This window comes from Salvelinus fontinalis, chromosome 38, assembly GCF_029448725.1.
Source record: "Salvelinus fontinalis isolate EN_2023a chromosome 38, ASM2944872v1, whole genome shotgun sequence".
Taxonomy (NCBI): domain Eukaryota; kingdom Metazoa; phylum Chordata; class Actinopteri; order Salmoniformes; family Salmonidae; genus Salvelinus; species Salvelinus fontinalis.
Genome location: NC_074702.1, coordinates 5558621 through 5570935, shown reverse-complemented (window position 1 = coordinate 5570935; position 12315 = coordinate 5558621). Strand labels below are relative to the sequence as shown.

General features: G+C 48.9%; 1 protein-coding gene across 4 annotated transcripts in view; it reads right to left on the bottom strand.

Moving 5' to 3' along the window:
* Positions 1–6: 6 nt before the first annotated feature.
* LOC129837804 (kinesin-like protein KIF13A) overlaps positions 7–12315 on the bottom strand; it is a 201680-nt gene continuing 189371 nt past the window's right edge. For 3 of the 4 annotated variants that reach the window (XM_055904246.1, XM_055904249.1, XM_055904248.1), the window contains 5 exons: positions 11001–11097; positions 10578–10729; positions 5956–6147; positions 3594–4773; positions 7–3306 (listed from right to left, as the gene is read on the bottom strand). In XM_055904246.1, the coding sequence (XP_055760221.1) occupies positions 3170–3306; positions 3594–4773; positions 5956–6147; positions 10578–10729; positions 11001–11097 (1758 nt within the window). In that variant the 3' untranslated portion in view covers positions 7–3169. The remainder of the gene's footprint in view (positions 3307–3593; positions 4774–5955; positions 6148–10577; positions 10730–11000; positions 11098–12315) is intronic. The other variant, XM_055904250.1, reaches the window with a different exon arrangement.

Genomic DNA, 12315 nt, shown 5'->3' with positions numbered 1-12315 from the left:
GAGCATTCAACCTAACAGTAACAGTCCAGGGGATTGGAGGAGAGCATTCAACCTAACAGTAACAGTCCAGGGGATTGGAGGAGGGCATTCAACCTAACAGTTACAGTCCAGGGGATTGGAGGAGGGCATTCAACCTAACAGTAACAGTCCTGGGGATTGGAGGAGGGCATTCAACCTAACAGTAACAGTCCAGGGGATTGGAGGAGGGCATTCAACCTAACAGTTACAGTCCAGGGGATTGGAGGAGGGCATTCAACCTAACAGTAACAGTCCAGGGGATTGGAGGAGGGCATTCAACCTAACAGTAACAGTCCAGGGGATTGGAGGAGGGCATTCAACCTAACAGTTACAGTCCAGGGTATTGGTGGAGAGCATTGTAAATGCCTGTGAGCTTCAGGTCATAATGCATCAGGCCAGCCAGCCTTCAGTCAGGCCCAGTCTAGCCTCAGTTTCCAACCCCTTGAGAGGCACAATGCATTATAGTATACACTGACTATACCAAACATTAAGAACACCTTCCTAATATTGAGTTGCACCCCCTTTGCCCTCAGAACAGCCTACATTCTCAGGTCATGGACTCTACAAGGTGTTGAAAGCGTTCCACAGGGAGGCTGGCCCATGTTGACTCCAATGCTTCCCACTGTTGTGTCAAGTTGGCTGGATGTCCTTTGGTTGGTGGAACGTTCTTGATACACACAGGAAACTGTTGCGTGTGAAAAACCCAGCAGCGTTGCAGTTCTTGACACAAACCGGTACCCCTAGCACCTACTACCATACCCCCGTTCAAAGGCACTTAAATCTTTTGTCTTGCCCATTCACCCTCTGAATGGCACACATACACAATCCATGTCTCAAGGCTTAAAAATCCTTCTTTAACCTGTCTCCTCCCCTTCATCTACAAGTGGATTTAACAAGTGACATCAAAAAGGGATTGCTGTCACCTGGATTTACCTGCTCAGTCTATCACATGGAAAGAGCATGTGTTCATAATGTTTTGTATACTCAGTGAGGTTAGCCTCACAACCGGGGTCATATTCATTAGTGTACACCGTAGCAAAACGTTCTGCAACGGAAAATGTTTCGCAAAACAAAAACAAGAGTTTCTTATTGGACAAGTTCACGTACTCCTTCCCCTTATCAGTCCGTTTTCTTCCATTTTGTGCCTAGTGAATACGACCCAGAGGAAGCCTCGTCGCTTCTTTCAGATAGTTGACACATTTTAGATCCAACATGGACACCTCCGTTTCCACCCGCTTGAGAGGCACAATGTAGGACAGACGAGAAAGTGAGAAACACGCACAGATAGGACAGCATACGTTTCATGTTGTCCTGAATGGAAGACAGAAGTCTTGTGTGAGGAACTCTGCGAGGGTTGATCCACTCCAGTGCAAGAAACATGAATGAGTCAGTCAGCAATGGCAACAGTCCCAATAGTTTCAGTGGGGGGGTTATCTGTCATTCCACAGTGTTACAGTACAACAACAACAGGCTAATGAAGCCTACATGGGCAACATAGCAACCACACTCATACGTACTGTACATCTTCAAATTCATCATTCATCTTCAATTCATTATTTGTTTGCAGACGGCCCAAAAGTTCAGGAGGACTCGTGGCCTAGGCACTATGTTTACTTTGACACACATATAATATGTACACACACACACACACACACACACAACATAAGATATCAGTTAAAACAGCAGATATGAAACCTTAGTTCTTTGGTTACCCCTGACGACATATCACAGTGACTTGGATAACCAATCCGGATATCAGTGAGTTATCAACACTAGAACATTCTGGATCCACACACCCCAGATGACAACTGTCTGTGACCACTACAAGGAGATCTGGTGTTTCAACAGGAATATGAGCTGCTGAGCTGATTCAATGATACTACGGTTAGATAAACACGTGTGGGTCATGTCTATCCATCTACACGCTCTCTAGCTAAAATAACACAGCAGAAAACTTGGATGTGTGCGTTTGACTTTCAGTGAACAACGATATTGAACGATGATATGCCTTCATAAAACGCACGGGACAGATATGTTAAAGGGAAAGCAGACGTTTATACCGACAGACAGAACACGTGATTGGATGTCTAGTGGAACAGAGGGAGGGTGAGAATGAGAGAAGAAGAGCTGGTTAATGGGGCTCAGCTGTTGAGCGCTGACAGCTGTCCCTGGTGTAGTAGGAACTGTTCTGGATCTGGGCCTGGTCTAGTAGGAACTGTTCTGGATCTGGGCCTGGTCTAGTAGGAACTGTTCTGGATCTGGGCCTGGTCTAGTAGGAACTGTTCTGGATCTGGGCCTGGTCTAGTAGGAACTGTTGTGGATCTTGGCCTGGTCTAGTAGGAACTGTTGTGGATCTGGGCCTGGTCTAGTAGGAACTGTTCTGGATCTGCCCCTGGTATAGTAGGAACTGTTGTGGATCTGGGCCTGGTCTAGTAGGAACTGTTGTGGATCTGGGCCTGGTCTAGTAGGAACTGTTCTGGATCTGGGCCTGGTGTAGTAGGAACTGTTCTGGATCTGGGCCTGGTGTAGTAGGAACTGTTCTGGATCTGGGCCTGGTCGAGAAGGAACTGTTCTGGATCTGGGCCTGGTCTAGTAGGAACTGTTGTGGATCTGGGCCTGGTCTAGTAGGAACTGTTCTGGATCTGGGCCTGGTCGAGTAGGAACTGTTCTGGATCTGGGCCTGGTCGAGTAGGAACTGTTCTGGATCTGGTGTAGTAGGAACTGTTCTGGATCTGGTCTAGTAGGAACTGTTGTGGATCTGGGCCTGGTCTAGTAGGAACTGTTCTGGATCTGGGCCTGGTCTAGTAGGAACTGTTCTGGATCTGGTCTAGTAGAAACTTTTCTAGATCTTGGCCTGGTCTAGTAGGAACTGTTCTAGATCTGGGCCTGGTCTAGTAGAAACTGTTCTAGATCTTGGCCTGGTCTAGTAGGAACTGTTGTGGATTTGGGCCTGGTCGAGTAGGAACTGTTGTGGATCTGGGGACCCCCTGTAGATGATAGTCCTGGGTGGAAAGTCACTTTCCCCAAATTCCCAGGTTTTACAGAAATGCTGTTTGAGGATTCTGGAGTTCCTTCTTATTCCCTCCGGATTCTGGGAATATTCCAACCGGGATTCCTGGAAAGACTTGGAATTCGGGGAGTTTAGTGAATTTTATCGGACCAGGGGCTGGGGGTCTGTGGTGTCCATGGAGGGTGGTCCTCTAGTGAGACAGGAGGGCTTGACGAACTCCCCGTGGCCTGGAGGACAGCGGAAGTAAACCCTCCCCTGGACTGTCCCGTTGTGCTTGCCTGGACAGTGGAGACAGAGGGGATATTCAGGAGTCATGTGACCATTCACCATACATCTCAAACACATGACAGGTTCCTCACAGGTCCAATTATTGCCAGAGCACCAGCACTCTAAGAGTGACAGTCTCAAATGACAGTCTCACCCTATATAGTGCACTACTTTTGACCAGAGCACTATGGCTGCACCCTACATAGTGCACTACAGTAGATAAGGAATAGGGTACTGTTTGGGAGGCATCCCATTACATCATTATTACACATCATTTGATAACTAAACAGCCACTCACCCACAGCCAGGTCCAGCTGCACCCCGACCCAGATCCCCTTGGCGAACTCCACCCCGCCGACGTAGTGCACCGTGCCACTCCTCTTCCCCACCCATACCTGCTCCCCGGGAGCCATCCAGTCAGGCAGCTGGGCCACCGGAGAACCAGAGCCAGAGCCTTCGTCCCCGCTGCAGGAGTCCCCAGAGGCCTCAGTGCTGCTTGGGCTGGGACAGGGGCTCCCTGGAGGTAGGTCTCCCTGGATTGGCTCCTGGATCTGGGGCTCTTCTCCTGCTAGCTGGCCTGGGGGGTTGGAGGGGGGTGGGCAGGGCACGGCTATGCTGCCGACACACTGTTTGCCGTTGTGGAGGTGTGAGTGGGGCTGAGGGAGCCGGGCGGTACCGGTGTCAGATGTATGTTGTTGTGGTTGTGTGTTGATGAGGTCTTTGTCAGAGGTCTGGTGCCTGCTGCCAGAGCCCTCTTTCTCCTCCTCCGCTGGGACAGGGGATATGTGTGGTGTATCCCCAGGCTGGAAGTGTCCCAGCTCACCCAGATCCCCCATGCCGTCGTCGGCCCCCTTGAAGTCTGTAAACTCCTGGCTGACGCTGAGGACACACCTGCGGGGCCGCGGGGAGGGTGGCTGCTCTGAGCAGTTAGGAATACTGACAGGGGAGGAGGTGGTTTGGGGGTTGTGGAGGAGCTGGGAGGGGACGCCAGGGGGACACGCAGGGGTCTGGGTGTCACCCCACGGCGAGGCACTTCTGGTCTGGGCGCAGCCTCGGCCCGTGCTGGTGCAGTGGAAGGAGGGGGACTCGTGGGGGTGGAGGTTGTGGGTTTCCTGGTCAGGGTCATTTCTGTCTTGAGCCATTGCGGAGGCGCTGAGCTGGTCGGAGCTGTCGCTGGCGCCGAATGGCACGTCAGAGAGCGTGGCGTCCGAGGCACTGTGGGAGAAGTAACCGCTGGTGCAGCTGCTGGCAGTGGGGCTCCGTGGAGCCCCCTCTCTTTCCCCCCCTCCACCACCTCCCCGACCCCTCCTCAGCTCTCCCCTGCCTCCCGCCACACCCACCCCCCCCTCCTGGCTCTCCAGGGCAGCGTTGTACACCTCAAAGTTGGCAAAGTCCTCTGGGATGTAGGACTGGAAGCTGTGGAAGTCCTGAGGGCCCAGACCCAAACTCAGGGCCATGTCTGTCTCCTCCTCAGAGTCCTGGAATAGACACCACACAGAGACAGACAGACATCACACAGAGACAGACAGGGACACAGGACAGACACCACACAGAGACAGACAGACATCACACAGAGACAGACAGGGACACAGGATAGACATCACACAGACAGACAGGGACACAGGACAGACACCACACAGGGACAGACATCACACAGGGACAGACAGGGACACAGGATAGACATCACACAGACAGACACCACACAGGGACAGACATCACACAGGAACAGACAGGGACACGGGACAGACATCACACAGGGACAGACAGGGACACAGGACAGACAGGGACACAGGACAGACATCACACAGGGACAGACAGGGTCACAGGACAGACATCACACAGGGACAGACAGGGACACAGGACAGACAGGGACACAGGACAGACATCACACAGGGACAGACAGGGACACAGGACAGACATTACACAGGGACAGACAGGGACACAGGACAGACATTACACAGGGACACAGGACAGATATTACACAGGGACAGACAGGGACACAGGACAGACACCACACAGGGACAGACAGGGACACAGGACAGACATTACACAGGGACAGACAGGGACACAGGGCAGACACCACACAGACAGACAGGGACACAGGACAGACATTACACAGGGACAGACATGGACACAGGACAGACATTACACAGGGACAGACAGGGACACAGGACAGAACCCACCAGAGACAATGTCAGCTACTGTTTCTTTCTGCAGAGGAGCCTATCAGGGGAGCCTATCAGCGGAGCCTATCAGGGGAGCCTATCATGGAGGCTGGTGAGGGGGCTTGAATGGAGTGAATGGAATCAAATAAGTGTTTGATATGTTTGATGCCATTCAATGTTTTCCATTCCAGCTGTTACAAAGATGTCTACTGATTGAATGTGTCACCAGCCACCACTGGAGCCTACCACCATCACATGATATTAAAATGCATTGAGGACAGTGACTATAACCATGGATGGAGTGGTGGTTGGTTGAGATGATGTGGGAAGAAACATGAGCTGATGACATCATGCACTTCATGCCGAATTCACTTCAAGGCACCACGGTGTGTGTGTGTGTGTGTGTGTGTGTGTGTGTGTGTGTGTGTGTGTGTGTGTGTGTGTGTGTGTGTGTGTGTGCGTGTGTGTGTGTGTGTGTGTGTGTGTGTGACTTACAGCGGTGTGTGGCAGTGTGAGGCTGAGCTGCCTGCTGGTGCAGGTATTGAGGGTGAGGGTGGAGGGGGTGAGGGTGGTGGTGGAGGGGCTGCGGTGGCCCTCGCTGCCCGCTCTGGGCCTGCGCCAGGGGGCATGGCCGTGGCAGGGAGGGGGGAGCAGCACGGAGCTGTCCACACATGAGGAGCGCATGCTCTGCAGATGGGAGTCACACAGGAGGCATGCATGGAGCAGGTGAGTTAACATACATACATGCACAGTCCAGGACAGTCAATAGGCTGTAGAGTTAGTTAGTTAGTGGAACTGGTGATACAGACATGCTGGCCACATTGACTGGAAAAGCATGTGTATTAGATGAACATGGTTGGCATCCTAAATGTCATGCTAGTTCAGTGCAGCGCATCAGCGCTTTGGATGAGATGGTATCACAATAGATTTAGAGCATGGAGCTCCCCATTCACACAATAGATTTAGAGTATGGAGCTCCCATTCACACAATAGATTTAGAGCATGGAGCTCCCCATTCACACAATAGATTTAGAGTATGGAGCTCCCATTCACACAATAGATTTAGAGTATGGAGCTCCCATTCACACAATAGATTTAGAGCATGGAGCTGCCCATTCACACAATTGATTTAGAGCATGTAGCTCCCCATTCACAATAGATTTAGAGTATGGAGCTCCCCATTCACACAATAGATTTAGAGCATGGAGCTCCCCATTCACACAATAGATTTAGAGCATGGAGCTCCCCATTCACACAATAGATTTAGAGTATGGAGCTCCCCATTCACACAATAGATTTAGAGCATGGAGCTGCCCATTCACACAATAGATTTAGAGCATGTAGCTCCCCATTCACACAATAGATTTAGAGCATGGAGCTCCCCATTCACACAATAGATTTAGAGCATGGAGCTGCCCATTCACACAATTGATTTAGAGCATGTAGCTCCCCATTCACAATAGATTTAGAGTATGGAGCTCCCCATTCACACAATAGATTTAGAGCATGGAGCTGCCCATTCACAATAGATTTAGAGCATGGAGCTCCCCATTCACACAATATATTTAGAGCATGGAGCTCCCCATTCACACAATAGATTTAGAGCATGGAGCTGCCCATTCACACAATAGATTTAGAGCATGGAGCTGCCCATTCACAATTGATTTAGAGTATGGAGCTCCCCATTCACACAATAGATTTAGAGCATGGAGCTGCCCATTCACACAATAGATTTATAGCATGGAGCTCCCCATTCACACAATAGACTTAGAGTACGGAGCTCCCCATTCACACAATAGATTTAAAATATATGTGAGCAGATGACATTCAGTCAGAACAATCAGCAATCATCAGACTGGTTTAGTAGAATTAGTAGCTGTTGAATGTAGTAAATATCTGTCTGTGTGTACTGGATTCACTTAGAATGGGGAAAATGTCCTGTTTTCAATGACTACTACTGACGTATTGTCATACTGTCACATTGTAGAAAAGGAGGAATGTCACTGGACTTTGAATGAAGAGAAAGGATGGGAATGGCAGGGGAAGAGAAATAAGATGAAGAAGCAAAACACAGGAAACGAAATAAGGAAAGACAGAAAGAAAGAGAGGAGAGATAAAAAGGGGCCAGAGATGGCTAGAGAGAGAGATGGATGGATGGATAAAGAGAGAGAGAGAGGGATGGATGGATAAAGAGAGAGAAAGAGAGAGGGAGGGATGGATGGATGGATAAAGAGAGAGAGAGAGGGATGGATGGATGGATAAAGAGAGAGAAAGAGAGAGGGAGGGATGGATGGATAAAGAGAGAGAGAGGGATGGATGGATAAAGAGAGAGAGAGGGATGGATGGATAAAGAGAGAGAGAGGGATGGATGGATAAAGAGAGAGAGAGAGGGATGGATGGATGGATAAAGAGAGAGAGAGAGAGGGATGGATGGATGGATAAAGAGAGAGAGAGAGAGAGGGATGGATGGATGGATGGATAAAGAGAGAGAGAGAGGGATGGAAGGATAAAGAGAGAGAGAGAGGGATGGATGGATGGATAAAGAGAGAGAGAGAGAGGGATGGATGGATGGATAAAGAGAGAGAGAGAGAGAGGGATGGATGGATGGATGGATAAAGAGAGAGAGAGAGGGATGGAAGGATAAAGAGAGAGAGAGGGATGGATGGATAAAGAGAGAGAGAGGGATGGATGGATAAAGAGAGAGAGAGAGGGATGGATGGATAAAGAGAGAGAGAGAGGGATGGAAGGATAAAGAGAGAGAGAGGGATGGATGGATAAAGAGAGAGAGAGGGATGGATGGATAAAGAGAGAGAGAGGGATGGATGGATAAAGAGAGAGAGAGAGGGATGGATGGATAAAGAGAGAGAGAGGGATGGATGGATAAAGAGAGAGAGAGAGAGGGAGGGATGGATAAAGAGAGAGAGAGGGATGGATGGATAAAGAGAGAGAGAGAGGGATGGATGGATAAAGAGAGAGAGAGAGGGAGGGATGGATGGATAAAGAGAGAGAGAGAGGGATGGATGGATGGATAAAGAGAGAGAGAGAGAGGGATGGATGGATAAAGAGAGAGAGAGAGAGGGAGGGATGGATAAAGAGAGAGAGAGAGAGGGAGGGATGGATAAAGAGAGAGAGAGAGAGGGATGGATGGATGGATAAAGAGAGAGAGAGAGGGATGGATGGATGGATAAAGAGAGAGAGAGAGAGAGGGATGGATGGATAAAGAGAGAGAGAGAGAGGGAGGGATGGATAAAGAGAGAGAGAGAGAGGGAGGGATGGATAAAGAGAGAGAGAGAGAGAGGGATGGATGGATAAAGAGAGAGAGAGAGAGAGGGATGGATGGATGGATAAAGAGAGAGAGAGAGAGAGGGATGGATAAAGAGAGAGAGAGAGAGAGGGATGGATGGATAAAGAGAGAGAGAGAGAGGGAGGGATGGATAAAGAGAGAGAGAGAGAGAGGGATGGATAAAGAGAGAGAGAGAGAGAGGGATGGATGGATAAAGAGAGAGAGAGAGAGAGGGATGGATGGATGGATAAAGAGAGAGAGAGAGAGAGGGATGGATAAAGAGAGAGAGAGAGAGAGGGATGGATGGATAAAGAGAGAGAGAGAGAGGGAGGGATGGATAAAGAGAGAGAGAGAGAGAGGGATGGATAAAGAGAGAGAGAGGGATGGATGGATGGATAAAGAGAGAGAGAGAGAGAGGGATGGATAAAGAGAGAGAGAGAGGGATGGATGGATGGATAAAGAGAGAGAGAGAGAGGGAGGGATGGATAAAGAGAGAGAGAGAGGGATGGATAAAGAGAGAGAGAGAGAGAGGGATGGATAAAGAGAGAGAGAGAGGGATGGATGGATGGATAAAGAGAGAGAGAGAGAGGGAGGGATGGATAAAGAGAGAGAGAGGGATGGATGGATGGATAAAGAGAGAGAGAGAGAGAGGGATGGATAAAGAGAGAGAGAGAGGGATGGATGGATAAAGAGAGAGAGAGAGGGATGGATGGATAAAGAGAGAGAGAGAGGGAGGGATGGATGGATAAAGAGAGAGAGAGAGGGATGGATGGATAAAGAGAGAAAGAGAGAGGGATGGATGGATAAAGAGAGAGAGGGATGGATGGATAAAGAGAGAGAGAGAGGGATGGATGGATGGATAAAGAGAGAGAGGGAGGGATGGATAAAGAGAGAGAGAGAGGGATGGATGGATAAAGAGAGAGAGGGATGGATGGATGGATAAAGAGAGAGAGAGAGAGAGGGATGGATGGATAAAGAGAGAGAGAGAGGGAGGGATGGATGGATAAAGAGAGAGAGAGAGAGGGATGGATGGATAAAGAGAGAGAGAGAGGGATGGATGGATGGATAAAGAGAGAGAGAGAGGGATGGATGGATAAAGAGAGAGAGAGAGGGATGGATGGATGGATAAAGAGAGAAAGAGAGAGGGAGGGATGGATAAAGAGAGAGAGAGAGGGATGGATGGATAAAGAGAGAGAGAGAGGGATGGATGGATAAAGAGAGAGAGAGAGGGATGGATGGATGGATAAAGAGAGAGAGGGATGGATGGATAAAGAGAGAGAGAGAGGGATGGATGGATGGATAAAGAGAGAGAGAGATGGATGGATGGATAAAGAGAGAGAGAGAGGGATGGATGGATAAAGAGAGAGAGAGAGGGATGGATGGATAAAGAGAGAGAGAGATGGATGGATGGATAAAGAGAGAGAGAGAGGGATGGATGGATAAAGAGAGAGAGAGAGGGATGGATGGATAAAGAGAGAGAGAGAGGGATGGATGGATAAAGAGAGAGAGAGATGGATGGATGGATAAAGAGAGAGAGAGAGGGATGGATGGATAAAGAGAGAGAGAGAGGGATGGATGGATGGATAAAGAGAGAGAGAGAGGGATGGATGGATAAAGAGAGAGAGAGAGGGATGGATGGATGGATAAAGAGAGAAAGAGAGAGGGATGGATGGATGGATAAAGAGAGAGAGGGATGGATGGATGGATGGATAAAGAGAGAGAGAGAGGGATGGATGGATGGATAAAGAGAGAAAGAGAGAGGGATGGATGGATAAAGAGAGAGAGAGAGAGGGAGGGATGGATAAAGAGAGAGAGGGATGGTTGTGGCCCATACCTCCTGTCCCAGTAGTGGTCGTGCCTCCAGGACTCTCTTGGTCTTGCTCTCCTCTCTGACCGGCAGCAGAGACTTGAGGAACTTGGGCGTCTGGGGAGAGAGGGCCTTGAACGGACTGGAGTTGAAGAAGGTGGGGCTCTCTGGTACCAGACCTGAGCGGGAACGCAGTAGTAAAAACAAACATCATAGCTCTTTAAATTCTACATTTAGAATGCTTTTTAGTCCTATACTATTCTTAATCTGTATCTGGGAAACCAGCCATTGAGTTCCTTTCACAGTCCTCACACGGCAGGATGGCCTGGAGGTTTTCCTGACTGAGAAACACTCAGGGTCCTAAATATGATCTAAAACAAGAGTTTCCTGGTCAGGCCTCCTGGTCCCAACTATAGCTGGACTTGATGTTGTTGATTTGTGGTTGTTTACCGTGATTCTCTGTCTTGTTTCTGAGTGGCGTCCCACACAGAGAACCACCGTCCTGGGGAGCGCAGTCAGAGACATCCTGATGAAGGTCACAATGGTCCTGGAGGACCAGACAGACAGGTTAGAGTCACAATGTCCTGGAGGACCAGACAGACAGACAGGTTAGAGTCACAATGGTCCTGGAGGACCAGACAGACAGGTTAGAGTCACAATGGTCCTGGAGGACCAGACAGACAGGTTAGAGTCACAATGGTCCTGGAGGAGGACCAGACAGACAGACAGACAGACCAGACCAGACCAGACCAGACAGACAGTATTATTAGACATTTCCATTCTATGGGTTAGATCAGTAGACCTACAGTAAGAGATCCACGAGACAGACTGTTTAAAAAGAGTCATCCTGCTGTACTGTACCTTCCAGTCTCCATCCTCCCAGCCAATCAGGTCTGTTTACAATAATGAACCATCCTACTGTACTGTACCTTCCAGTCTACATCCTCCCAGCCAATCAGGTCTGTTTACAATAATGAACCATCCTACTGTACTGTACCTTCCAGTCTACATCCTCCCAGCCAATCAGGTCTGTTTATAATAATGAACCATCCTGCTGTACTGTACCTTCCAGTCTACATCCTCCCAGCCAATCAGGTCTGTTTATAATAATGAACCATCCTACTGTACTGTACCTTCCAGTCTACATCCTCCCAGCCAATCAGGTCTGTTTATAATAATGAACCATCCTACTGTACTGTACCTTCCAGTCTACATTCTCCCATCCAATCAGGTCTGTTTATAATAATGAACCATCCTACTGTACTGTACCTTCCAGTCTACATTCTCCCATCCAATCAGGTCTGTTTATAATAATGAACCATCCTACTGTACTGTACCTTCCAGTCTACATCCTCCCAGCCAATCAGGTCTGTTTACAATAATGAACCATCCTACTGTACTGTACCTTCCAGTCTACATCCTCCCAGCCAATCAGGTCTGTTTATAATAATGAACCATCCTACTGTACTGTACCTTCCAGTCTACATCCTCCCAGCCAATCAGGTCTGTTTATAATAATGAACCATCCTACTGTACTGTACCTTCCAGTCTACATCCTCCCAGCCAATCAGGTCTGTTTATAATAATGAACCATCCTACTGTACTGTACCTTCCAGTCTACATTCTCCCATCCAATCAGGTCTGTTTATAATAATGAACCATCCTACTGTACTGTACCTTCCAGTCTACATTCTCCCATCCAATCAGGTCTGTTTATAATAATGAACCATCCTACTGTACTGTACCTTCCAGTCTACATCCTCCC